Raw genomic sequence first — 26410 nt, forward strand, 5'->3', positions numbered from 1 at the left:
CCTGGGGCGGAGTGTGCAGGCTTGGGCCCGCCCTGACCCCGCCCCGCCCCGCCCCGCCCCTTTCCAGCGCACTGTTTCCTGAGCTACAGCTCAGCGGGGACGGTCCGGCCCGCCCCGGTCCCCGCACTTGGATAGGTAAGGGATTCCGACTACTACATGTTTCTCCTTCCTCGCAGGTTGTCGGAGGTCCGCGCTCCGGCCGCGGTTCCTCTGTTCAAGGGTTGTTGAGGGACCGGTTCGGAAGGTTCCGTGGGCAGAGCGTGCTCCAGAATGAACCCTTGGGACCCTCCTCACCCGAGGAGGAACGTGGGCGTAGTCAGGCATCACTCATTCACCGGGTGGCCGGGTTGCTGCTCCTTCCCAGACCGGCCTCTCTCAGGCGGTGTGTTCCGAGAACCCGTTTACGAAATCTGCTCTCTTGAGAACAAGGAAGTGAAGCCCGCACCCGGCAGAGATGCTCGTGAAGTGGGAAGCAGTGCGCCTGCACAAGATCCTAATGAGCTTGTTTCTCCGGCTCCCAAGCTTCCCGGAAGTGACAAAGGGGACGGGGGCTCACAGGGATCAGAGTAGTGCACTATCAGATAGGAAAAGTGCACCTGACCGCCCGGAAGCTATGCTTGATCAAATAAGGCTGGCACAATCTGAAAAGCTTAGCTGTATTCTCAGACCTCCTATTTCCTCGCTCTCAGTGGACCCTCACCACTATTCTGAATATTGAGCTTAAATACAGCTCTGCACATTTCTTTTTTAAGTATGTGATACAAGAAAAATTTATGCCGTAAAATAGTCACTATTTTTTTATCATCTGTTATTGATGGGATTGTGTTGTTAAATAAGTTTGTAAATATATATGTTTGCTCGCTTATAGTTTGCACAGGTTGTGGGAGACAGGCTGTAAGCTGGCAAAGTCATTATAGCATAAGGCTTAGTTTTAAGACAAAGCCTTTCCCACCCTTTTAATACTAAGATCTTTCAATACCCTTCTAATACTAAGATCTTCTCAAAACTAAGCTTTGCCCACACCCTTGACTGTTTCATAATGTGGATGGTGCACTCTTATGAGGAATCCCATTTATGCCTCAGATAAGTGGCTTTGTATCAGAGACTTCCATATTTGTATGTTGACTTAAAGGTTTTAATTTCTACAGTATAAAATGAGGCAGACTGGGGGGCACTCTCTCTCTCTCTGTGTGGGTTCCTGAAATTAGCATTGCAGAGGAGAGGCAGCCAAGATGGCAGAGTGCTGAAGGAGAAGGCAGTTTGTGCAGAGAGAAGGAGATGGGGAACAGAGGTGAATAAGGTTGGTGAAGCCTTTGATTCTAGGAATACTCAGATGAGTCAGGGTTTTGGGAGCCCTGAATGGAAAGGGAAATGTTTTCCCACTGTGTGTATTTCTCGCCCACCAGGTGCGAGCTAGGATTAAATGTAATGGTCAACCAGTTCTTGGCTCCTGTAAAGCCAGTAGCGGCAGCCACCATCACAGCTGCCTGGCCCGTGCAAGTTCACATTTGATTCGGACAGACGGTAATGAAACAACGGAGCCAAAAACTGGAGAGCCATTAGCTTTAATCCTAGCTTGCATGGGTCGGGGAAGAAATACACACAGTGGGAAAACACTTCTCTTTTCATTCAGGACTCCCAAAGCCACTGACTTATCCGAGTTTCCTAGAATAGAAGAATAACCCAGGTGACAGTTTGAAGTGAAAGAGATGACTATTAAGAAAAATCAGTGGTGCCTTTTTGTTGGGCTTGAAGGGATAGGAGGCATATACCAGGTGCCCTAAAGGTGCTTGGGCAATTCTTTTACTTAGCCCTAGATGAATTTACCTCCTTCACAGAGAAAATATCATTGTGTGGGAATTCTTCCTCTGTCTTCAAATATATCTGTATCTTTCTAGATTCAGAAGAGGTTTTCTTCTATTCAAGGCTGACCTCTTAACTCATACTCTATTCACTATCCCTTTTGTTTATTCAGCCCAGTTTAAGTCTTAAATCTTAAACCAGCAGTTCTCAGGGTGTGGTTGGAGTCCCCAAGTCTCTTTCAGGAGGTTCATAAGATCAAAATCACATTCAGATTAAAAGATTCATTCAGAGTGCAATGAATTTCAATGTGACAGAGTTCATTATATGGCTTCAGATTCCACATTGCAACTAAATTTTAAGAAATTATCTCTTGTCAAGTTTTAGTATGGTGTCAAAGAAAAATATTACTAATTTGCAAAAAGGTTATTAAAATACTTCCTTTCTCAATTACTTGTCTCTGTGAAGCTGGATTTTCTTCATGTATTTCAAACAAAACAATATATTGCAGCAGATTAAATGCAGAAGCATTTAATAGATATGAAAATCTAACTAAACACAAAAGATTTGCAAAACTGTAAAATAATGCCACTTTTCTATTTTGAGGGAGAATATTTTTATTTTTTATTAAAATATGTAAACATGGCGTGACCTGTGGTGGCGCAGTAGATAAAGCATTGACCTGGAATGCTGAGGGTCACTGGTTTGAAACCCTGGGCTTGTTGAATCAAGGCACACAGGGGAAGCAACTACTACAAGTTGATGCTTCCTGCTCCTCATTTTTCTCTCTTTCTAATCTCTCTAAAAAAAAAAAAATCAATAAATGTTTTTAAAAACATGTTAACATGTAGGCCTGACCTGTGGTGGCGCAGTGGATAAAGCGTCGACCTGGAAATGCTGAGGTTGCTGGTTCGAAACCCTGGGTTTGCCTGGTCAAGGCACATATGGGAGTTGATGCTTCCAGCTCCTCCCCCCTTCTCTCTCTCTGTCTCTCCTCTCCTCTCTAAAATGAATAAATAATAAAAAAATATGTTAACATGTAATACATAAAATATTTTTTAAATTTCTCACTATCAATTTCTAACATTGTAAATATTGGTAGCTATAAGCAACATAAACAAAAGCTCTTGGAGTCCACAATAATATTTAAGAGTGTAAAGGATACTGAGACCAAGATTAAGAACTGCTGCTCTCTCTATCTCTTTTTATTTTTATTCCTTTATAGCAAGATTTTTTGGAGAACGCATTTCTACCATTTACTCACTGCTCCACTACAGCTATTCTTTTTTTTTTTTTTCTTTTTTTGTATTTTTCCGAAGCCAGAAACGGGGAGGCAGTCAGACAGACTCCTGCATGCACCCGACCGGGATCCACCTGGCATGACCACCAGGGGGCGATGCTCTGCCCATCTGGGGCGTCGCTCTGTTGCAACCAGAGCCACTCTAGGGCCTGAGGCAGAGGCCACAGGCCATCCTCAGCACCCGGGCCAACTTTGCTCCAATGGAGCCTTGGCTGCAGGAGGGGAAGAGAGAGACAGAGAGGAAGGAGAGGGGGAGGGGCGGAGAAGCAGATGGGCACTTCTCCTGTGTGCCCTGGCTGGGAATCGAACCCGGGACTCCTGCATGCCAGGCCGACGCTCTACCACTGAGCCAACCGGCCAGGGCCTCACTACAGCTATTCTTTTTTTTTTTTTTTTTTTTTTTTGTATTTTTCTGAAGCTGGAAACAGGGAGAGACAGTCAGACAGACTCCCGCATGCGCCCGACCGGGATCCACCCGGCACGCCCACCAGGGGCAACACTCTGCCCACTAGGGGGCGATGCTCTGCCCCTCCGGGGCGTCGCTCTGCCGCGACCAGAGCCACTCTAGCGCCTGGGGCAGAGGCCAAGGAGCCATCCCCAGCGCCCGGGCCATCTTTGCTCCAATGAAGCCTTGGCTGCGGGAGGGGAAGAGAGAGACAGAGAGGAAGGAGGGGGTGGGGGTGGAGAAGCAAATGGGCGCTTCTCCTATGTGCCCTGGCCGGGAATTGAGCCCAGGTCCCCCGCACGCCAGGCCGACGCTCTACCGCTGAGCCAACCGGCCAGGGCTACTACAGCTATTCTTAAAGTCACCAGTGGCCTCTGGTTTCCAAATCTAACTCACCCATCAGTAAAAGACCATATTTGGATCTTTCATACTAACTTGTCCCCCACTGTGGAAATGTGCTACTGTCCTAGTTTTTCTTTTACCTTCATAACTTATCAATACTTCTTGAAGTTTCTTCTTTCTTTTCGTTTTTTCACATTCTGTATATTCAAATGGACTTTATATCTACCTGTTGCTTCAACCAGCTATTCATGTATCAATATATGAGAATGTTCATATAGTAAGCATTCTTTACCTAAACCTCTCTCTTAAGCTCTAGACCAGTGGTCTCCAACCCCCAGGCCACGGACCGGTACCGGTCTGTGGACCATTTCGTACTGGTCCACAGAAAAAGAATAAATAACTTACATTATTTCCGTTTTATTTATATTTAAGTCTGAATGATGTTTTATTTTTAAAAAATGACCAGATTCCCTCTGTTACATCCGTCTAAGACTCACTCTTGACGCTTGTCTCGTAAGTTCGACAATTATATTTAAAAATACCACAGTTTTTACGCCGGTCGCATAATTTTATTTTGTGCATTTCTCCGTCCCACCCTAAAGGCCGGTCCGTGAAAATATTTTCTCATTATACTAGTCCATGGCCCAAAAAAGGTTGGGGACCACTGCTCTAGACCATACATCTAGCTAGTGTATTTAGTGCTGTTTTCCCAGATGGTGACAAAGATGGGTATTTCCAATTTAACATGACCAGAACTTATTTCCTCTATCATCTATCCAGTTGCTCTAGCCAGAAAAGCCAGGAATCAGCTTCTTTGTTTCCCTCACTCTGCTTTATCTCTAATATCTGATCTTTCATTAAATTATTTTGACTTGGTCTCCTAAATCTTTCAATCATTTCTTTTCCGTTCCTTGATCATACACTTTTTTCAGGTTTTCTTTTCTCCTAGATCGAGGTAGTCAACCTTTTTATACCTACCGCCCACTTTTGTATCTTTGTTAGTAGTAAAATTTTCTAACCACCCACCGGTTCCACAGTAATGGTGATTTATAAAGTAGGGAAGTAACTTTACTTTATAAAATTTTATAAAGCAGAGTTACAGCAAGTTAAAGCATATAATAATAATTACTTACCAAGTACTTTATGTCAGATTTTTGCTCAGTTTGGCAGAATAAATCTTTATAAAACAACTTACTATAGTTAAATCTATCTTTTTATTTATACTTTGGTTGCTCTGCTACTGCCCACCATGAAAGCTGGAACACCCACTTGTGGGCGGTCGGGACCAGGTTGACTACCACTGGTCTAGATTATTGCAAAGTTTTCAAACTGGTCTCCCTTCAATTTTTTATCTAGAGGAATCCACTTAACCAAGTAAGATTGCATAATACCTTTTTTTAAATCCTGAAATGGCTCCCTTGTAACTTTTAGAATCAAGTTTGAACTCCTTGTCATAGCATATAAGGCACTTGATGATTTGGCTCTGCCTGCCTAACGTCATCTCCTGATACTAGGTGACATGCATCCTCTGATCCAGCCTTCGTAAACTCCCCTGAGCTTCATCCATGCTCTTCTGTGCTGTTACTGCCACCTCATTCATCCTTCTAACCTTCCGCACCACCCAAACCTGTCTCGAGACATTTCCTTCAGACAGGCTTCGTCAGCTTGATGCTCCTTCTCTGGGCCCCATAACACTCTGCACACACCTCTTATAACCTGTATCCCTGGAAATTGTTTTATTCCTTGCTAGACTGAAAAACTTGAAAACAAAGATTTTTCTCTTCTCTGTCGCTCCTAATACTTGTTACAGCGATTTTCAACTGGTGTGCTGCAAGAATTTTTAAAACATGCAATACCTGACTATTCAATCACAGGTACTGACCTCTTTTCCCTTAGATTGTCAAATTTTAAAAAATGACAACAACCTAAACAACAATAGCCATCTGGTGTGACTGAATCAAAATTATACCTATTTTTTTGGTCAGATTGGAAAAATATATTTTTTGGTGTGCCACAGAATTTAGTAATTAGTTTTTATGTGTCATGAGATGAAAAAGGGCCCTGGTCAGTTGTCTCAGTGGTAGAGCGTTGAACTGGCATGTGGAAGTCCCAGGTTCGATTCCTGGCCAGGGCACACAGGAGAAGCGCCCATCTGCTTCTCCGCCCCTCCCCCTCTCCTTCCTCTCTGTCTCTCTCTTCCCCTCCCTCAGCCAAGGCTCCATTGGAGCAAACTTGGCCTGGGCACTGAGGATGGTTCCATGGCCTCCACCTCAGGTGCTAGAACGGCTTCAGTTGCACCTGTGCGATGCCCCAGGTGGGTAGAGCATCACATCTGGTAGGCATGTGTGGTGGATCATGGTCAGGCACCTGCGGGAGCCTGTCTATCTTCCTCCCCACTTCTCACTTCAGAAAAATACAAAAAAAAAAAAGTTGAACATTGTTGGCTTAGTACAAAGGCAGACATACATATTTTGTGAATGTAGGACTAAACGAAAGGAAATGACTGGTCTTTCTAAAAAGGAGAATGAAATGAATGAGCATTGCATTATATAAGTGGGTACATATTACATGAATTTGTCAGATATGGGTTCCAGTCTTACCTTGAACTTAGTACCTTTGTGAAATAGAAATAATAAAACTGCCTTAGTCACTGTGAAGATTAAGTGAAATATATAAATCATTTAGCATGTTACTGGGCAGGAAATTTATTCCTAACAGTTAACAACACCAATATCTACAATGTGGTAGTCACTAGTTACAAGCTACTGAATAAAATCGTCATAGTTTCTGAACTCGTGGAACTTACAGACTAATGTGGGAGACAGTTAGTAAACAACTAAACAAATAATTAAATGATTACAAATAAATAGTGATGAAAGATAATTAGGTTGAAGGAAGATAGGCCTACTTAGATGTGGTGGTCAAAGCAGGCCAAAGAGAAGAAAATGCTAACACAGAGACCTAGGATACATAGGGAGACTTTGTTTCTTACTCTTTTATAGCTTATGGATTTTGCACCACATGAATATATTCTTTACTCCAAAAATTATTTGTATTACATCTTAAAAATAAAAATATATAGTGGAGAAGGAAAATAATTGGCAGAAGAATATCTGAATTTATTTGTCTTGATTACTTGAAAGGAGAGATAACCATTTGCTGAGAATAACAGATCAAATAAAACCTCGTAGAGAGGTAAAGGTGTGAAATAGTTGATAAGAACAATGAATAAAGACAAGTAAAAGGATTAATAGCATTGTTGAAGGCCCTGTAGAAAAGGCATCCCCATAAATTTGCATTTACACCAATCTTCTCAGTTATTATCTAGTTCTCCACAGCTGTGTTTAGCAGCGCTGGTATGCAAAAAAAATAATAATTGTGAGTTTTATCCCTAGCTGCAGCTCTCCAGCGTGGAGTAGCAGAATAAAGAGGGAACAGAAGAAGTAAAGGTTTTGTCTAAAGAGTAGTTATGGTGGTAAACCACAGATTTAGCTTAGTAAGGAATGAATTGGGATCAGACAGGTCCAATGGACTCAAAAATGGTGGCAGAGTCAAGGAAGAGAACGTGATGTGAAAAGGTGGTGGACAGACTATGTCTTTTAGTGCTATACAAATTATTTCAGGACATAATAATTCTTACTTTTACCAAAGAGTGTTGTATAAATACTTAATAGAAATAAATACTGACTTATAAAAATATTTTAAATTGAAAAATAAATCTTTTTTAAATTTTATTTATAGATTTTAAAGAAGAGGGGCGAGGAACAGGAAACATCAACCCATAGTGTTTGCGCCTCATATGTGCGGTGACCCGGCAAGCCTGAGGTTTTGAACTGGCGACCACAGCATTCCAGGTCAGTGCTCTATCCAGTGCACTACCACAGGTCAGGCTAAATCTCTTTTATTAACAGATTTCATTCCTAAATATATTCACATGAATTTTTCTGAAAAAGTAAACTTTTTACTCCTTTGTGTGAATTTTACTCAGAAAATGTGTCAGAAAATAAATCTTATAATTTTTTAATTCATATTATACGTGAAATAAGAAAGCAAGCCGAGATGATAGACAAATAAACCACAATTTTAATTTCTTCTTAGTATATCAACTATAGTTGACCCATAAACAATTCAGGGGGTAGGGTCACTAACACTCATGCGGTTGAAAATTTATGTTTAATTTTTTACTTCCCCCAAATTTAACTACTAATAACCTACTGTTGACTAGAAGCCTTACTGATAATATAAAGTCAATTAACACATATTTTGTATGTTACATTTTTGTATTATAGACTGTATTCTTACAACAAAGTAAGCTAGAGAAAAGAATATGTTATTAAAAAAATCATTAGGAACAGAAAATACATTTATAGTATTTATTGAAAAAGTCTGCATATAAGTGGACCTGCACAGTTCAGACATGTTGTGTAAGGGTCAACTGTAGTTGACTTTGGACTGCTCCTCTGTTATGGTCTAATCAGTTGCCGACATTTCATATGTTATAGCAGAGTGATATATAAGCTTACAGATGTCATCACTAAAACTACTGTAAAATTTTAATGAGAAATTTTTATGTTACAGGAATAAAAGATGAACAAACCCATCACACCATCAACATATGTACGCTGCCTCAATGTTGGACTAATTAGGAAGCTGTCAGATTTTATTGATCCTCAAGAAGGATGGAAGAAGTTAGCAGTAGCTATTAAAAAACCATCTGGTGATGATAGATACAATCAGTTTCACATAAGGTAACATATAAGATCATTTTTCTTTTTAAATTCTTACATCACAATCGAGAATGATTAATAGGTATAAATGCTGTCTAATATTGCAGTTCAGAAAATAAACCTCTCTGCAGGGGAGATAGTGGTAATTAAACCCCTCACCCCAACCCTGTTTTTTGCAATGTTTGCGTCATTCAGCTGGGCTAATACTGTGATCTTGTAAATAAGTTCTTGAGTTAGAATCAAGATCCCCACTTTTATTCTAGTTCTCTGTTTGGCATGCTGAGGAGTACAGTTCACTCTGCTTTACACTTGTCATTTCTAGTTTGAAGTAAAATAAGGATATTATAAGAATTACTAGCAAAATTCTGGAGCCTAAACTTCTATGTGTGTCAATCTGTAATTCACTTTAACAGTGTATTTTGGGAAGTCAAATTGACATTTCATAGTTGCTTGTAAATGTATATGCATCTATGAACACAATTCTTAGCCAGGATTTTTCAACATTATCTACAGATAATTTCTATTCTTTCTCTTCATTCATCTCTGCTTGGTTTAGCATAAAGTATGAGAATAGGTTGTATTTTGGTCAGTTATTTCAGTTCAAACCTATGTCAAAATGTGTCTTTAGAAGCAAGAAGAAAAGAAATGTATCTGTTATTTTCAGCATTAACCTGATAAAGAACCTAAAACCATAGTTCTCTTCTAGGAAATGTTTCCTTGTATCAAGGATGCACATCGGAAATTACTTAGAAAAAGCTTAAGTTTAAAGCTTGAAAGCCTATTTTTTTTTATTGATATTTTTTCGAAGTGAGAAGTGGGCAGGGAGGCAGACAGACAGACTCCTGCACGCACCCCACCTGGATCCACCTGGCATGCCCACCAGGGGGCGATGCTCGGCCCCTTGTGGCGTTGCTCCTCTGCAATTGGAGCCATACTAGTGTCTGAGGCGGAGGCCATGGAACTGTCCTCAGCACCCGGGCCAAGTTTGCTCCAATGGAAGAGAGAGACAAAGAGAAAGGGTAGGGGGAAGGGTGGAGAAGCAGATGGGCGCCTCTCCTGTGTGCCCTGGCCAGCAAATGAACCTAGGACTTCCACATGCCAGGCCAACGCTCTACTGCTGAGCCAACTGGCCAGGGCCAGAAAGCCTATTTTTAAAGATAATTTCTTGATGTTACTGTTAAAAACTTTTGGAGGATAGTTGAAGTGGTGGTGAGGAGGCAAAGCTCTTTGCAGAACTATGGTAGCAAATAATTATTGAAACAATGGTAGAATTAAGAAGTTACCGGCCCTGGCCAGTTGGCTCAGTGGTGGAGTGTCGGCCTGGCGTGCGGAAGTCCTGGGTTCGATTCCTGGCCAGGGCACACAGGAGAAGCACCCATCTGCTTCTCCACCCGCCCCCTCTCCTTCCTCCCTGTCTCTCTCTTCCCCTCCCGCAGCCAAGGCTCCATTGGAGCAAAGATGGCCCGGGCGCTGGGGATGGCTTCGTGGCCTCTGCCTCAGGTGCTAGAGTGGCTCTGGTCGCAGCAGAGCAATGCCCCAGATGGGCAGAGCATCGCCCCCTGGTGGGCATGCTGGGTGGATCCCGGTTGGGCACATGCAGGAGTCTGACTGCCTCCCCGTTTCCAGCTTCAGAAAAATGCAAAAAAAAAGAAAAGAAGTTACCAGTTACAGCCACCAATGAGTAATTGATTCACACAAGGCTTATAAGTGAGTGCTTAAAAACCGTAAAGTGCTAAGTTATTGGTGTGCAAGATTGCACGAGATTTGAAAGTATTATCTGCAGTTTGCCTATAAATTACAAAGGGGAAATAGAAAACTTACTTTATAATAAGAAAAAATTTGAAGCCCACCTTCTTAACCAACTAATCAAACTTTTTGTCACCAATAATAGAACATACTGCCCTTATGTGCCTCCAGTTGTGATAAACACACACACACACACATGTACCCAGACGCACACATCCCTATACAGATAGAGATGGAGAGGGAGAGAGTACAAGACCACAAACATGGCAAACTGTTTTCAGTTGGCCAATTGGTGAATCTACATAAAAGGTAAATGGTTGTTTGTGGTGTTATTTTTTCAACTTTTCTGTATTTTTGAAATTTTTCAAAATTTAGAACTTGGAAGAGAAAGAAAATATTCTTACGTTTTTAAATGCTACTTTTCAAAACATTTTTAAAGAAATGAGAATGAAAACCTGATGTGTTTTTCTTTTAATTTAATTGAAATATTGTTAAGATCAAAAGAATACTTCTCCAAGTTTATGTATATTCTTTTTCTTTAAGCAGGCTGGTTTGTTAAAAACATATGGCTAGCAGGGTTCATCATTTTTATGTAGGGGAGTCATATATCTTAGTAGGTTGAGAGCATGATCTTATGTCAATTGAAATCCGAATTTGAATCTCAGTTTAGACAGCTCATTGGCTGTGTGAATATGGCATGGTTACTTTACTTCCCCATGCCCGGCTTTCTTATTAGTAAATTAGTATATTTGTTAGTATCTTTCAGAATTAAATGGTTCATATGTATACATCCCATAGTCCACTGAGCAAATATTCATTAAGTACAGTACTCAATATGTGTTGATTTGTACTATCATCACCTGTCAGCACCTTTTTCCTCCTGCCTCTCTTTCCTAGTCTCTGTAATTCTTGCTGGTTTTCTTATTGTCCTTTTTCTTTAAAATTATAGGAGGTGCTATGGGAGAAAGGGACAGGGAAAATAATTCTCATTTTCATGTTAACTACATTCACATACTAATTTTGTTTCTTTGTTACTTGCTTTTAAGGAGATTTGAAGCCTTACTGCAAACTGGACAAAGTCCCACTAGTGAATTACTCTTTGACTGGGGCACCACAAATTGCACAGTTGGTGATCTCGTGGATCTTTTGGTCCAAAATGAGTTTTTTGCCCCTGCGAGTCTTTTGCTTCCAGGTAAACTGTGGGTGACTAGGGTATCAACAATGAGGGTGGAAAAGCAAGTACAGAAATAGGAACATTTCTTCGTACTCTTACTTTTTCTCATAACAGATGAACCTGACATTTGAGACTCCTTTTCATTCTTTCAAGTCTCCCCAACCCTTAACAAGCTCCCCAGACTTAGGGCACTGCAGACTTGCTTGCTTGCTGATTAAAGAGGTAGAGGCTTTGTGATTGAGTCTCACCATTAACTTAAGGTAGTTTTGTGCCAAGAGGGGTTTAGAAAGATGTGAATTTGTTTTTATTGGGGGGGATTTTTTTTGAGCACTTGCTTTTTTTCACCCTCAACTTCCACCGCAGTGAGACTCTGTGGTCCTGATTTCCCTATCCTGTATTCTGTTTAGTGCTTTGTTGCCGTCCCATAACCGTACTTTTTCCCTTTGATATCTTTTACACCAATGCTTCTCACCCCTTAGTGTACATAGAATCATCTGGGGTTTTTATAAATAGCTTGCTGGGCTCTATTACAGAAATCATTATCGGAATTCTGGAATTGGGTTCAAGATTTGTGTTTTTAAACAAGTACTTCTGTGCTTCTAATGCAGATGGCTCATAGACAACTTTTTAAAAACACAGCCGTACCCATTTTTAACAAAACAAAATTCTTACTAGGTAGCTTCTTGTGTGAGAATATGGAGCCTAACATAGAAACTGGAATGATGTTAAATGAGCCAAGTTCCTAGTTTAACTTATTCGCAACACTTTTTTTGTGGAAGGTCAACTTGTATCTGACTTCATTTGGCAGATGTGGTTTCCCAAACTGTTAATACACAACTTTGTAAAGAAGCTGTAACAGTTGAGCATAAAGAGATGCCTCTGTATGACAAAGATGGGATGTTTGTGATACCTATGCAGAATCCTGAACAAAATTATGTGCCACCTGACTCCTCAAGTCCAGAAAGCTTTGAAGGTAGTGATACACGTGAGTAACGTGCAGTGCATTCCTCTAGCGTTTGTCATTAAGAGCATTACTGCTAAAAACAAATTTCTCCTTTTGTTAGTGCACATTGGCAATAGCTCTTTGGTGTTTTTTTTCCCTCCTGATTTATTAAGCGCCTTCTTTATTGTTTAAGTCATTGTGTTGTGAGTAGAGGAAATAAATAAATATTCACACAACTTGAAAGGATTGTATATAAAGACAATGAGTGACTACAATTTTTATTTTATTTATTTATATTTTAATAATTTTAAAATATATTTATTGATTTTGAAGAGAGGGGAGAGAGAGAGAAAGGTGGGGGGGCAGAAGCATCCACTCATAGTTGTTGCTCCTTGTCTGTGCCTTGACTGCGTAAGTCTGGGGTTTTGAACTGGTGACCCAGCGTCCAGGTCGGTGCTTTACCCACTGTGCCACCACAGGTCAGGCACAGTTTTTATTTAAAAAGGGTTTTTCTCTCTCCAATTTTGTCTTATTCACAGTAATAAATATTGATTTTATTTTTAAATTGAATTTATTGGGGTGACATTGGTTAATAAAATTACATAGGTTTCGAGTGTACCGTTCCATAACACACCGTCTGTTCACTGTGTCATGTTACCAGGTCAAGTCTCCTTCCATCACCATTTATTCCCCCTCTACCCTCTCGCACCTCCGCTCACCCCTCTTTTCCTCCCCTAATCACCACCCTGTTGTCTGTGTCTATGACTTTTTTCTTTGGTTCACCTTTTTGCCCAGCCTCGAACCCCCCTCCCCTCTGTCAGCTCTCAGTCTGTTCTCTGGGTCTGTGAGTCAGTTTCTATTTTGTTTGTTAGTTTATTTTTTTTTCATTAGATTCCACATATAAGTTAAATCATATGGTACTTGTCTTTCTCTGACTGGCTTATTAATATTTAAATTGAGAAAATACTAGATTTATTAAAACATTTCTTTTTTATTGAAACAGTTTTTCCTTACTTATTGACATTGTAGGTTTTCACAGTTTTTCGTTTTATGAATTGAAGAATGTCACAAATAACTTTGATGAACGACCCGTTTCTCTCGGCGGTAACAAAATGGGAGAGGGCGGATTTGGAGTTGTTTATAAAGGCCATGTGAGCAACAGAACTGTGGCAGTGAAGAGGCTTGCGGCAGTAAGTTATAGTTTCAGGAATAATAAGATTTAAAGCAAGAGTTACTTCCTGGTATGCTATATAATAATTTTTAAATTAATCTTTAGGAAATGTATTATTTCAGTGCATATTTTCTTTAAATTAACATTATTCTGAGCTGATATTTATTAACACTTAAAAATCTGTTGAAAGCTATGGGCCCCTGACCTGTAGTGGCACAGTGGATAAAGCATTGACCTGGAATGCTGAGTACACTGGTTCGAAACCCTGGGCTTACCTGGTCAAGGCAAATAAGGGAGTTGATGCTTCCTGCTACTCCCGCCCTCCTTTCTCTCTCTCTCTCTCTCTCTCTCTCTCTCTTATTCCTCTCTCTAAAATGAATAATAAAGTCTTTTAAAAAATCTTAAAATAGAAAAAGAAATCTGTGGGCCCTATCCCTACAAAAACGTAGTTATGCACACATACATAAAATTACACATACAATTATGGGAGATTCACAAAATAAAGTTGAGAACCCCTGCTTTACGCAGTGCTTCACACATAAGCAAGATTAAAATGATAAGATACTAAGAAAATTTTATAAAAACAACTTGTCTTTTCTCATTTAAAAATAAAACTTAAGGCCCTGGCCAGTTGGCTCAGCGGTGGAGCGTCGGCCTGGCGTGCGGGGGACCAGGGTTCGATTCCCGGCCAGGGCACATAGGAGAAGCGCCCATTTGCTTCTCCACCCCCCCCCTTCCTTCCTCTCTGTCTCTCTCTTCCCCTCTCGCAGCCAAGGCTCCATTGGAGCAAAGATGGCCCAGGCACTGGGGATGGCTCCTTGGCCTCTGCCCCAGGCGCTAGAGTGGCTCTGGTCACGGCAGAGCGATGCCCTGGAGGGGCAGAACATCGCCCCCTGGTGGGCAGAGCGTAGCCCCTGGTGGGCGTGCCGGGTGGATCCCAGTCAGGCGCATGCGGGAGTCTGTCTGAGTGTCTCTCCCCGTTTCCAGCTTCAGAAAAATACAAAAAAATAAATAAATAAATAAAACTTAAAATATGCATTGAGAAAAAAATTGAAAATTGTTTTGTCTATATCCTTTTTTCCCATTTCTATTAGGGTATTCACCTTTTACTTATTTACTTGGTATAGTCTAAATTTGTTGTATGTTCTAAAAATACTAATATGATACATAGTTATATGATAAAGATAGTAACCCTATTATATATGCTAAAAATACTTTTGCAGGTTTTACTTTTTGATTTGTCTTCAAATAGCATATGTTTTCTGCTATACAGAAATTTTTTTCAAAATGTTTATGCAGTGAGGTCTCATATTATTTTTTTGTTCCACAATAACTCAGGTTTATATGGTTGAAAAGATTTTTTCCTTCTACTAACCAACCATGGGACCTTGTTCTCAGCTGTTCTGTAAAATGGGGAAAATAATGCCTTACAATTTTAAGGGAAGCAGTATCAGCCAGTTGATCTCTTGAGCCATGTTCTAGCATTAGGGGCCTTAGGGTTATTATATTGTGTTATATTGCATATTATTTTATTTTTTCAGATGGTTGACATTAGTACTGAAGAACTAAAACAGCAATTTGATCAAGAAATAAAAGTAATGGCAAAGTAAGTTACTTTGGCAGCATGGTGTAATGGAGAAGAGCAGGACAAGGCGTGAAGGACCTGGTGTGTCACCCAGAGTGTGACATCAACTAGTGATATTTTTTAATGCATGTAAATGAAGTAAAAGGTTTAGATTAGAGGAGTTGAAAGAACTTAGATTACAATTCTAGTAGTAAATATATCCATGTGCCTGTAGATTAAACAGCAGTCATTTTTTTAAATGATAGAAAAGTGACATGGAATTTCAACTGTCTTCCATTATCATGTTTTCTGCTCCCAGAATTTATGAGAGATAAATCGCAGAGATACAAAAGAAAAAGGTATAGAATAATAGGCCCCTGGGTAGAAATGAACTCCCATAAACCAAGGAAATGTTATATGCGAGAATGCTTAGAAGGCATTGACCCTAGTATGTTTGAAAATTGTTGGACATCATCAGGAAAAGTAACAAAAACAAATTAGGAAATTTATTATAATAATTGATACTTCAGTGTATATAACATACCAGACACTGTGCAATGTATTTTATGTGCATTGTCTCATTTAATCCTCACAATAATTGTTGTAACCTCCCAATGTTTTATTTTTTACAGTGAGATTTAGAAAGGTTAAATAACTTGCCCAAGGTCACATAGCCAATAAATAGTAGAGCTGGGTTTCAAATCCAGGTCTGTCTGATTCCAGAGCTTGAGTTTTTAATATGAATTCTCATTAGACCCATTGCTATTAGTCAAGAATTTTGGTTGCTTAACCTCAAGAAAGAAATAACAAATGGAATTAACTTATTCATAGTAAAAATACTGCATACTGATAAGAAAAATTAAAACTTTCACATTTTGTTCTCTCCACCCCTACCCCCACTCTCCGATCTTAAAAGTAACTTGTTCAAAGTAGGTAATCTGGGAAATACAGAAAAATATTTTTAAGGTAATAAAAATCATCTCTTAATTATATCACTCACAGATAAAACTGCTTATAGTTGATAAACTTTTCTTCATGTCTAATTTTAAAACATTTTAAATTGCCTGACCAGGCGGTGGCGCAGTGGATAGAGCGTTGGACTGGGATGCCGAGGACCCAGGTTCAAGACCGCGAGGTCGCCAGCTTGAGCGTGGGATCATTTGGTTTGAGCAAAAGCTCACCAGCTTGGACCCAAGGTCGCTGGCTCAAGCAAGGAGTTACTTGGTCTGCTGAAGGCCTGCGGTCAAGGCACATATGAGAACGCAATCAATGAACAACTAAGGTGTCACAATGTGCAACAAAAATCTAATGATTGATGCTTCTCATCTCTCCATACCTGTCTGTCCCTTCTATCCCTCTCTTTGACTCTCTGTCTCTGTAAAAAAAAAAAAAAAAAAAAAAAAATTAAATTACTGTATAAAATGCTAGCATATGTGAGGATTATGTTCTATTTAACCATTACCCTACTAGATTTGTTTCTAATTTTTAATATTATAAATTAAAACTTCTTTAAATTTCTTGGTATATAAATCTTTAAAGCCACTCTGCTTATTTCATCAGGATGGAGTCCTAGAAGAATTACTGGTTCAGAATGCATGAACTTTCTAAAGACTTTCCAAGTATATGTCCAAATGGCCTTATGGATAAGTTATGATGGCTAATACTCCTACCAGCAAAGTATTACAAGTTCAGACTTCACTGCTACCTCACCACCATTGAATATTATCAGTTGTTTTTTTTTAATTTTTTAAAAAAATTTTTATTATTGATTTTAGCAAAAGAGGAAGAGGGAGGGAGAGAGACAGACAGGAACATTGAGCTGTTCCTGTATGTGCCCTGACCAGGGATTGAACCAGCAACCTCTGGTGCTTTAGGACAATGCTCTAACCAACTGAGCTATCCAGACAGGGCTTTCACTGTTTTTTTTTGTTTGTTTGTTTGTTTGTTTTGTATTTTTCTGAAGCTGGAAACGGGGAGAGACAGTCAGACAGACTCCCGCATGCGCCCGACCGGGATCCTCCTGGCCACCAGGGGCTACGCTCTGCCCACCAGGGGGCGATGCTCTGCCCCTCCAGGGCATCGCTCTGCCGCGACCAGAGCCACTCTAGCGCCTGGGGCAGAGGCCAAGGAGCCATCCCCAGCGCCCAGGCCATCTTTGCTCCAATGGAGCCTTGGCTGCGGGAGGGGAAGAGAGAGACAGAGAGGAAAGAAGGGGGGGGGGGGGTGGAGAAGCAAATGGGCGCTTCTCCTATGTGCCCTGGCCGGGAATCGAACCCTGGTCCCCCACACGCCAGGCCGACGCTCTACCACTGAGCCAACTGGCCAGGGCCGGGCTTTCACTGTTTTTTAATAAGTACCCATCTCTGGACCTTACTAGCAGAATGACCTTGGCCACATTTCTTAACACTCTATCCATTAGTTTTTTCATCTATAAAATGAGCTAATAATAGTTCTTCATTATGTTATTGTGAAGGTAAATCATCTATTATAGTGCTTTATATAAGTATAAAATCAGCAAATGTTGTTCATCTCTAAAATGTGCCAATTTGCTGGAACATGGAGCACTTGTCATTTTAATTGGCACTTTATAAAATATTTTTGAGGATAGACCTATTTCAAATCAAAATCTGATTTGAAATAACAAAGTGCCAGAATTATAGATGATTTTGAATGAACAAAATGAGTAAGCACTTGGATAAATATTTATCATATTCTAGGTACATTTCTAGACTCTCATATTTGCTCATTTAATTCTCGCAGCATCCATGTTATCTAATAGGTGTTGTTACCCACAGTTAGCAGGTAGATTGCTGAGGCTCAGTGAGTTGTTCATTTGCCAAAGGTCATACACCAGGAGGTGGCAGAACAGGACTTCAAACTTAGGACTTTGAACAAAGCCCAGTTTTCTTTCTACTGTATCACAGATGTCTGCAGTTTTGTTATACTTGAGCTCTTTTTGGTTTCATTACTCTCAATTATATTTAAAAAATTCAAATCAGATTTGATTAAATATCAGAAATGTACATTTTAGATGTGGTTAAAGATAAAATCTCTGCAAATCAGAACTTGGGTATGTTACGCATTCTTGAGATGACTGGCATACAAATTTTAACAGATTTCTTGTAATCTTGTTTGTGCTATAATTGAAAATTGTGCTAAACAAAGGTAAACATCAGCTTAATCCTTAACCAAACTATTATAAGTTCCAGTAGTCTGAATTATTGAGCTTTTACTATGAAAAAGAAAGATGTTTACTTCTAAGTTGATCAATATTGATTAAAACGGGAACTGTTTGCAGAAAACTATAAACCATTATAATAAACATATATTGTTATAATAAACATATCATTATAATGATACATAGCTAATTGTTTTCTTGATCTTTTTTCTGTTAAAGCTCTAAACTGAATAACTTCCAACCTACTGCTGAATACATGTATGTATCATAATAATTTTGAGTGGAAAATTATTTGTCACAGGTGCCAACATGAAAATTTAGTAGAACTACTTGGTTTCTCAAGTGATGGCGATGACCTCTGCTTAGTATATGTTTACATGGCTAATGGCTCATTGCTAGACAGACTGTCTTGCTTGGTAAGATGTTTGTTCATCAGATTTTTGGCTTTTTCTTTGTTGCATGTTAATATTCACTTTGTGACAGGATTATTTAAACCACATTAATGTCAATATTTTTTCTGCTCTATGAAAGTTAACAATTGACATGTAAAAAATGAGGTTGCTATTCTATAATTTAAAATGTAAAATATTAGTTTAGACTTTGAAGATGCGCTTACATATTTTTATTGTCAAATGAGAAATGCTAACCCCCATTTAAAAGTTACTTAGAAAAAATTTTCTGTTAAATATTTCTATAGATATTTTTCTTTATAAAAAATTGGTTTGTTTCTTCACAAGGATGATACTCCGCCACTTTCTTGGCACATGAGATGCAGGATTGCTCAGGGTGCAGCTAATGGCATCAGTTTTTTACATGAAAACCATCAAATTCATAGAGATATTAAAAGGTAAATGCTACTTTTGGAAAACCATCTTTAAAGAATGATTTGCTGTCTTCCTATTCAGTATGCACATGCATTCTTGATCTAGAGCACTCCAAGATTATAGATGTCCTTCTTCTCGCCAGTGCTCTGTCTTTATTTAGACCCTTACTATCAGTCAATGACTTTATTACAAACCCTCCTGATCAGCCTTCACCCTATGTATACCAGTTCTTACCTATTCACTACTACAGTACCAGTTTATAGCCCTAAAAATCAAGCCTGGACCTGACCAGTCAGTGATGCAGTGGATAGAGCATCAGCCTAGGACGCAGAAGACCCAGGTTCGAAACCTCAAGGTCACCAATTTGAGTGCTGGCTCATCCAGCTTGAGTGCAGGCTTGCCAGCTTGAGGGTGGGGTCACTGGCTTAAGCGTGGGATCATAAACATGACCCCATGGTCGCTGGCTTAAGCCCCCCAGTCAAGGCACATATGAGAAAGCAATCAGTGAACAACTAAGGTGCCACAACAAAGAATTGATGCCTCTCATCTTTCCCTTCTTATCTGTCTGTTCCTATCTCTTCCTCTCTCTGATTTTCTCTCTATCTCTGTCTCTCTCACTAAAAAAAATAAATTCAAAATAAAAATCAAGCCTGGATACCAGTTTCTTGAAATTGGATTGGAAATTTGTTTTTTAAATTAATTTAGAAATGTTAGGAAAGGAATTCTTTTTAATGTTTATTTTTTTTACTTTAAAGAGAGGAAGGAAAAGAGGGAAAGATAGGAACATCTATCTGGCTCCTGTGTGCGCCTTGACCAGGGACTGAACCGGCAACCTCTGGGCTTCAGGACAATGCTTAACCAACTAAGCTATCTGGACAGCACAGGAAAGGAATTAAGAATGGTGCTTTGAGGAATTTAAGGGAAATGACCCTGTAATAAACTATTTGTGAAATAATGAAAATGTCTCTCACTAATGTGAATAGGATTATTTTGTTTTTATTCTCTTACAATTTTTCCTCAAGAAACAAAAAGGAGGCCCTGGCCAGTTGGTTCAGCAGTAGAGCATTAGAGCATTGGCCTGGCGTGTGAAAGTCCGGGGTTCAATAGCTGGTAAGGACACACAGGAGAAGCGACCAACTTCTGCACTCCTGTCTCTCTCTCTCTCTCTCTCTCTCTCTCTCTCTCTCTCTCTCTCTCTCTCACTTCCCCTCCTACAGCCGTGGCTCTAATGGTTCGAGTAAAATTGACCCTGGATGCTAAGGCGGGTTCCATGGCCTCACCTCAGGCACTAAAATAGCTCAGTTGCCAAGCAGTGGAGCAGCAGCCCAGATAGGTAGAGCTTTGCTTAGTAGGAGCTTGCCAGGTGAATCCCCGTTAGTGTGCATGTGGGAGTCTGTCTCTACCTCCCCACCTTTCACTTAATAAAATAATTTTTTTAAAAAAGGAAGACAGTCATTTCTTTTGAGATTTAAACTGAAATATAGATTTACTTATACAATTTTTAAGTTTTTTTTTTTTTTTTAGGATTTTTAAAGAAGTTTTTAGTTATTTATTTTAGAGAGAGGAGAGAGAGAGAAAGTGGAAGGGGGGGGTGGGAAGCACCAATTCATAGTTGCTTCTCGTATGTGCCTTGACCAGGCAAGCCCAGAGTTTCGAACTGTCAACCTCAGTGTTCCAGGTAGATGCTTTACCCACTGCGCCACCAAAGGCCAGGCACAAATTTTAGACTTTTTATAATGTATATTATAACATGGTATACTCTGTATATATACACCTACATATACTCATATACCTATTTAAGGAGCCATTTGACTTGCCTGAAGAGAAAAACATTTTTTTTCCCTCTAAACTTTACACTTTTTCAGTGCAAATATTCTACTAGATGAAGACTTTACAGCCAAAATATCTGACTTTGGGCTTGCACGGGCTTCTGAGAAGTTTTCCCAGACAGTCATGACTAGCAGAATTGTGGGAACAACAGCTTATATGGCACCTGAAGCTTTGCGAGGAGAAATAACACCCAAATCTGACATCTACAGCTTTGGTGTGGTAAGTTGCATATATATCATATATATATAATTGGTAATTGGGTGCTATAATATAATTGGTATATATATTGGTAACAATAATCATATTGGTAACTATATATATATATTTGGTAACAATAATCATTCTGATAATCATGAAATTGAAGTAGAATATTCTGAATACACCTATCTTGTTTAGCTCACTATAAATTGTTCACTTTAACCTCTAGTTAAATGAGAAAGTTATAATAACTTCTCCAACTTTATAAAACTTTTATATCGATTTCTGTATATGTGCTGCCAAAGCAAACATTTATATTGATATCTGAAATGATTGCAGGAAATGTTTTTTTGGCCATGCTATCCTCATGAATTAGTATGAAACTTAAAACAGTGCATAAAATAAATCATGTCCCACAGTATGCACTGTACTGTCATATTTTTTAAATGAAATATTTTTAAAATGGAATACACTTTGGCATTCTTTGACCTACCAGTGTGTTCCTGATAACTTTTAAGGTGGAGTGAGCAGTGTGTTGGAGAAATTGGTGCTTCTTCATCTTATTTTTTCATGTGTTTATATATGGAAATCTAACTGCCTAGGACTGTGAACTTAAGCACAGGGTTGTAGGATGTGCCTAAAATTTAGAAAATAAGATTCTCCTAAGAGCCAGAGAAAATTATTCTTGTGAAGAATTCCCTGCAAAACAGGAAAAGGACTGTCCATAACACATGTTGAGTAGAACTGACTGTTGAGTAAGTCGCCAACAGAGAAATAAACTTTTGGGGATGGGTGGAGTCCAAGGTGTCAGTGAAGGAGGGGTGGTGAGAAATGACCACAGCTCCTGTTCTTTCTGCTTTGATGCCTAAAAGACGTAATGCGTGTATGGAAATGATGAATCAGATTTCATAATCAAAATTCATATTCCTTCTAATTTCTATATGGTACCTTGAGTGTTACATGAATGTTGTTTTTTGTCTAAACAGGTTTTACTAGAAATAATTACTGGACTTCCAGCTGTGGATGAATACCGGGAACCTCAGTTATTGGTAATTGAGAGATTCATTTTTTCCAATTCTTTTCTCTTTGCATTTGTAATCTGAATTTATATGGATATACTTGGCATCTAGAAATGTCATTTTCTATTGGCAGTTACATTGTGGCATATGGAAAGAGCATCAAATACTACTCACCTCAGCTCTACCATGAAGTACCTGTGAAGCTTGGAAAAGTCATTTATATATTAAAATATTTTGTATTCTAGTTTCTTTGTGAATAAATCGGAACAGAATGACATAATTTTGCGATCATCTCCCATATACTTTTATTTGTTGCTTTCAGAGTGATTTGTAATAGCCTTTTCAGCTCACAGAGGAAAAACAATATGGCTTCCCTTCAAATTTGTATCAGAATAGAATTCCTAGCAAAATTCTCTCTCCATTTCTATTATGGAGTATTTTATTTATAAAGTTATAGAAAACGTCACCTATGTATTATATTAGACATTCATGGACAATTACACAAATAGACCCACTGAATGCTAAAGCTACAAGAAAATTATGCCATTCCCCTTTTTTCCCTATATAGTAAATTTTAAAGACTTAGAGGGTCTTTTTATAAAATTGAAGAGTTATAGAAATAGCTGCTATTGTATATAAGGTTTTCTTAAAATTAGATAACTATGCTGACTTTATTCTAATTTTATGTGTTCTAATAGGGACAAACCTATTTGACAAATTCAGACAATATATGTATATCTAGTTCTTTTCCTAGCATAAGGATTAGAAAGTCAAAAGGTATAATATATGCTCAGGAGGTAGATATCATACTCTTTTAAGAAAATCTATAAGTATAATATCTATATATTATGATATTGCTACAGATATCCCTTATAAAACTGCATTATAAAGCTTTCTCTGTTTCTTGGATGTGTAGCAATGCAATATTACATGCTATATAATATTTCATATTAAACTATATTCATGGAACATAATATTATTGTGCAAAGTTGTTATTTTTAAAAGGAATTTTTTACCGTGGCACACAGTAAAATTTTGTCTTCATTGAAAAACTTATATTCTCTGTTTCATTGGTGGTTGGTGGCCAGGAAAGGAGCCTGGGTCAAAGATTCAGTTTTGAGCATTAGGATACAGGTATAGATAAAGCTTTCGGTGTGGACTGAATCTTACAGAGAAAGTGTATATATTAATAATACAGGAGGACAGTTAAAAAACGATGTTCTGGCCCTGGCTGGTTGGCTCAGTGGTAGAACATCGGCCTGGCGTGCAGGAGTCCCGGGTTCAATTCCCAGCCAGGTCACACAGGAGAAGCGCCCATCTGCTTCTCCACCCCTCCCCCTCTCCTTCCTCTCTGTCTCTCTCTTCCCCTCCCGCAGCCAAGGCTCCATTGGAGCAAAGTTGGCCCAGGCACTGAGGATGGCTCCATGGCCTCTGCCTCAGGTGCTAAAATGGCTCTGGTTGCAACAGAGCAATGCTCCAGATGGGTAGAGCATCACGCCCTGGTGGGCATGCCAGGTGGATCCCGGTTGGGTGCATGCAGGAGTCTGTCTGACTACCTCCCCGTTTCCAACTTCAGAAAAATAGAAAAAACAAAACAATGTTTTACTGCCTTACATCTTATAGTTTTTGAAGCAAGGCCTCCTTGCCTAAAGACCTAAAATTTACCATCCTTTCACCTGAGATGTTTTTCTCCTTCAGAATATTGTAAAAACCTCAACTTTGGTTTGAATAAGGATGTAATACAGAAAAACATAGAACCCATCTCAGTCACAAGTTTTGTGCATCACTATATAATAATAGTGAAAATCATGAAACTTCAGGGAGGATTATACTCTTTGACTTATTCTTAAGGTTTGAATGCTGTATGACTGACTATAAAGTGATAAGATTTTAAATATGAGTACTACTAAAAGAGTGATCTGTTAAAGAACCTTTGTATCACTGTATTCTGCCACTACGCAAATAATTTCAAAATTCATCTTTTGGAAGAATTTCTGGAGAGTTTACAATCAACCTCACCTAGTCTTTGCCATTTGTATTAGTCTCCTCAGTTTGCCATAAAGAAAATTACCACAACTGGGGTTTAAAATGACCTGGACACACCTTTTTGGGGCCACTGCTCAACCCACTATATCATCCTAGTCCTATGCCTCTCTCGCTCTTCATTACTTTCTCATCATGGCCCTTCTCCTTTCTCTGTGTCTTTGATTGAAATTTTGAGTGCCCATAGAGAATCTGAGTGTACAGAGGGGGGAGTCTGTTTTGAGAAGTTGGAATTATGTTATCAGGAGCACATCAAGAAGTTGACCGCCTTGTGCTGGCAGCCTAGTACATGCTGCTAATGGGAGCATGACAGCAACTAGCTCAGAAATAACATAAATACAAAAATTAGACGGCAACTGTCTGAAAGTACCTAGGAGGTATGCATATATGTATGTAAAAAGACACAAACAAGATTTCTTCTTTATGTCTTCAATTTTTAACAAGGTTTTAAAAGTAGAGAGTAAAATAAGAGTATAAGTTATTATGAAGTAGATTAAATAATTAAAATTTATGTTTTGGTTTATTTGAAAATCTTATCGTGTTAACACTTATTTTAAAGCTAGATATTAAAGAAGAAATTGAAGATGAAGAAAAGACAATTGAAGATTATATTGATAAGAAGATGAATGACATTGATTTTACTTCCATTGAAACTATGTACTCTGTTGCCAGTCAATGTCTGCATGAAAAGAAAAATAAGAGACCGGACATTAAGAAGGTATTAATTTTTTACACTTATTTAAAAAGTGAAGGAGGTGGGGGCTTTTAATTTTTTTTATGTTCCAAACCAACTATTTAATGCCATTTGTTTTTTTTTTTTCTTTCTCTTTATTTCTTTCTTTCTTTTTCCTCCCTCCCTCCCTCTTTCTTTCTTTTTTTCTTTCTTTCTTCCTCTCTTTCTTTCTTTTCTTCTTTCTTCTTTCTTCTTTCTTCTTTCTTTCTTTCTTAAAGGTCCAACAACTGCTGCAAGAAATGACAGCTTCTTAAAACATTAGTAAAATACTCTTGGATTTTTATATACAACTATCAGAAACATTTTATAGAGTAAATATTTTTGGTGAATATTTTTCTTTCCCTTTAACAAGGCGCATGGTGCAGTGCAGTGGCTGTTAGAGCTTGTGCAGAACCCCAGCATACAGAACAAACAGAAGCCGAGCTGCCACATCAGCGCTTGGCCCTGCCTTTTCAGTGTCAGCCTCAGCTCTTACAGTAATTCCTAAGACTTCTTCGTGGAACTTCACCAAATCAACTTGAAAACTACATGATTAGCAAAAAGAGGATGGGACTATAGAATGAAAAGCCCCTGGCTGAAGTCCAGTTCCGTTACTAATTTCCTGTAAAGCTGAGGGCAGTCTCTGAACTGCTTTGAGCCTTGCTTTCTACATCTGTAACATTGGAGTAATGCCACTGTGCTTCTCTGACAGGTAGTTATGAAAATCAAAGGATGCAAAATGTTTATAAGTACTTGGTAACTTAAAAAGTGATATCAAATTTAAAGTTTATATAGATGATTATAAAATGTTATTATAGTCATTTGTTTATAAGGTCATGTTCACAGTGTGCTATTTTAAGCAGTTATTCATGACAAGCCAAATATGCCCAGATGATACTCCCATGATCTGGCCATAATTGGGGTCTGTTATATGGCAAAGGTGATGGAATTTTGCAGATGCAGTTAAGATTCTTATGCAGCTGACTTTGAGTATCAACAGGGAGACTGTGCTGGGTGAGCCTGATCAAAGAAGGTGAGTTCTTACAAGAAAGAAGTCTGAGAGATTCTCCTATGGGCCTTAAAGAAGGAAGCTACCATGTTATAAGAAGGCCACATTGGCTAGGACCTCAGGGTGGCCGCCAGGAGATGAGAGCTACCTCTGGCTGTCAGCCAGCAAGGCAGACTGAGACCTTGGATATATAACCACAAGACACTGAATTTTCCACCCGCCTGAATTAGCTTAGAGGAGTGCTCCAGGCTTCAGATGGTACTGTAGCCCCTACTGATACCTCAAATTCAGCCTTGTGAGACCCGCAGTAGCAAATCTAACTGAACTGTTCCTGGACTTCTGACATACCGAACCGTGACATAAATGAGTTGTTAAAAGCTACCGA

The 26410-nt window shown here is 39.0% G+C and overlaps 1 protein-coding gene across 3 annotated transcripts; it reads left to right on the forward strand.

The window, feature by feature from the left end:
* Nucleotides 1-40: 40 nt before the first annotated feature.
* IRAK4 (interleukin 1 receptor associated kinase 4) lies at nt 41-26166 on the forward strand. Of its 3 annotated transcripts, none has more exons than XM_066369001.1 (13): nt 41-135; nt 7629-7771; nt 8466-8635; nt 11407-11552; nt 12343-12519; nt 13507-13667; nt 15190-15254; nt 18692-18806; nt 19128-19237; nt 21080-21263; nt 22229-22291; nt 24864-25022; nt 25256-26166. In XM_066369001.1, the coding sequence occupies exons 3-13, from the start codon at nt 8475-8477 to the stop codon at nt 25289-25291; spliced, it is 1377 nt and encodes a 458-aa protein (XP_066225098.1). In that variant the 5' UTR covers nt 41-135; nt 7629-7771; nt 8466-8474; the 3' UTR covers nt 25292-26166. The 3 variants fall into 3 exon arrangements, with proteins under 3 accessions (XP_066225098.1, XP_066225097.1, XP_066225099.1); XM_066369000.1 differs by having other exon boundaries at nt 7629-7741; XM_066369002.1 differs by having other exon boundaries at nt 7629-7741; nt 12343-12507.
* Nucleotides 26167-26410: the final 244 nt, after the last annotated feature.

Source organism: Saccopteryx leptura, chromosome 2 (assembly GCF_036850995.1).
Source record: "Saccopteryx leptura isolate mSacLep1 chromosome 2, mSacLep1_pri_phased_curated, whole genome shotgun sequence".
NCBI lineage: Eukaryota > Metazoa > Chordata > Mammalia > Chiroptera > Emballonuridae > Saccopteryx > Saccopteryx leptura.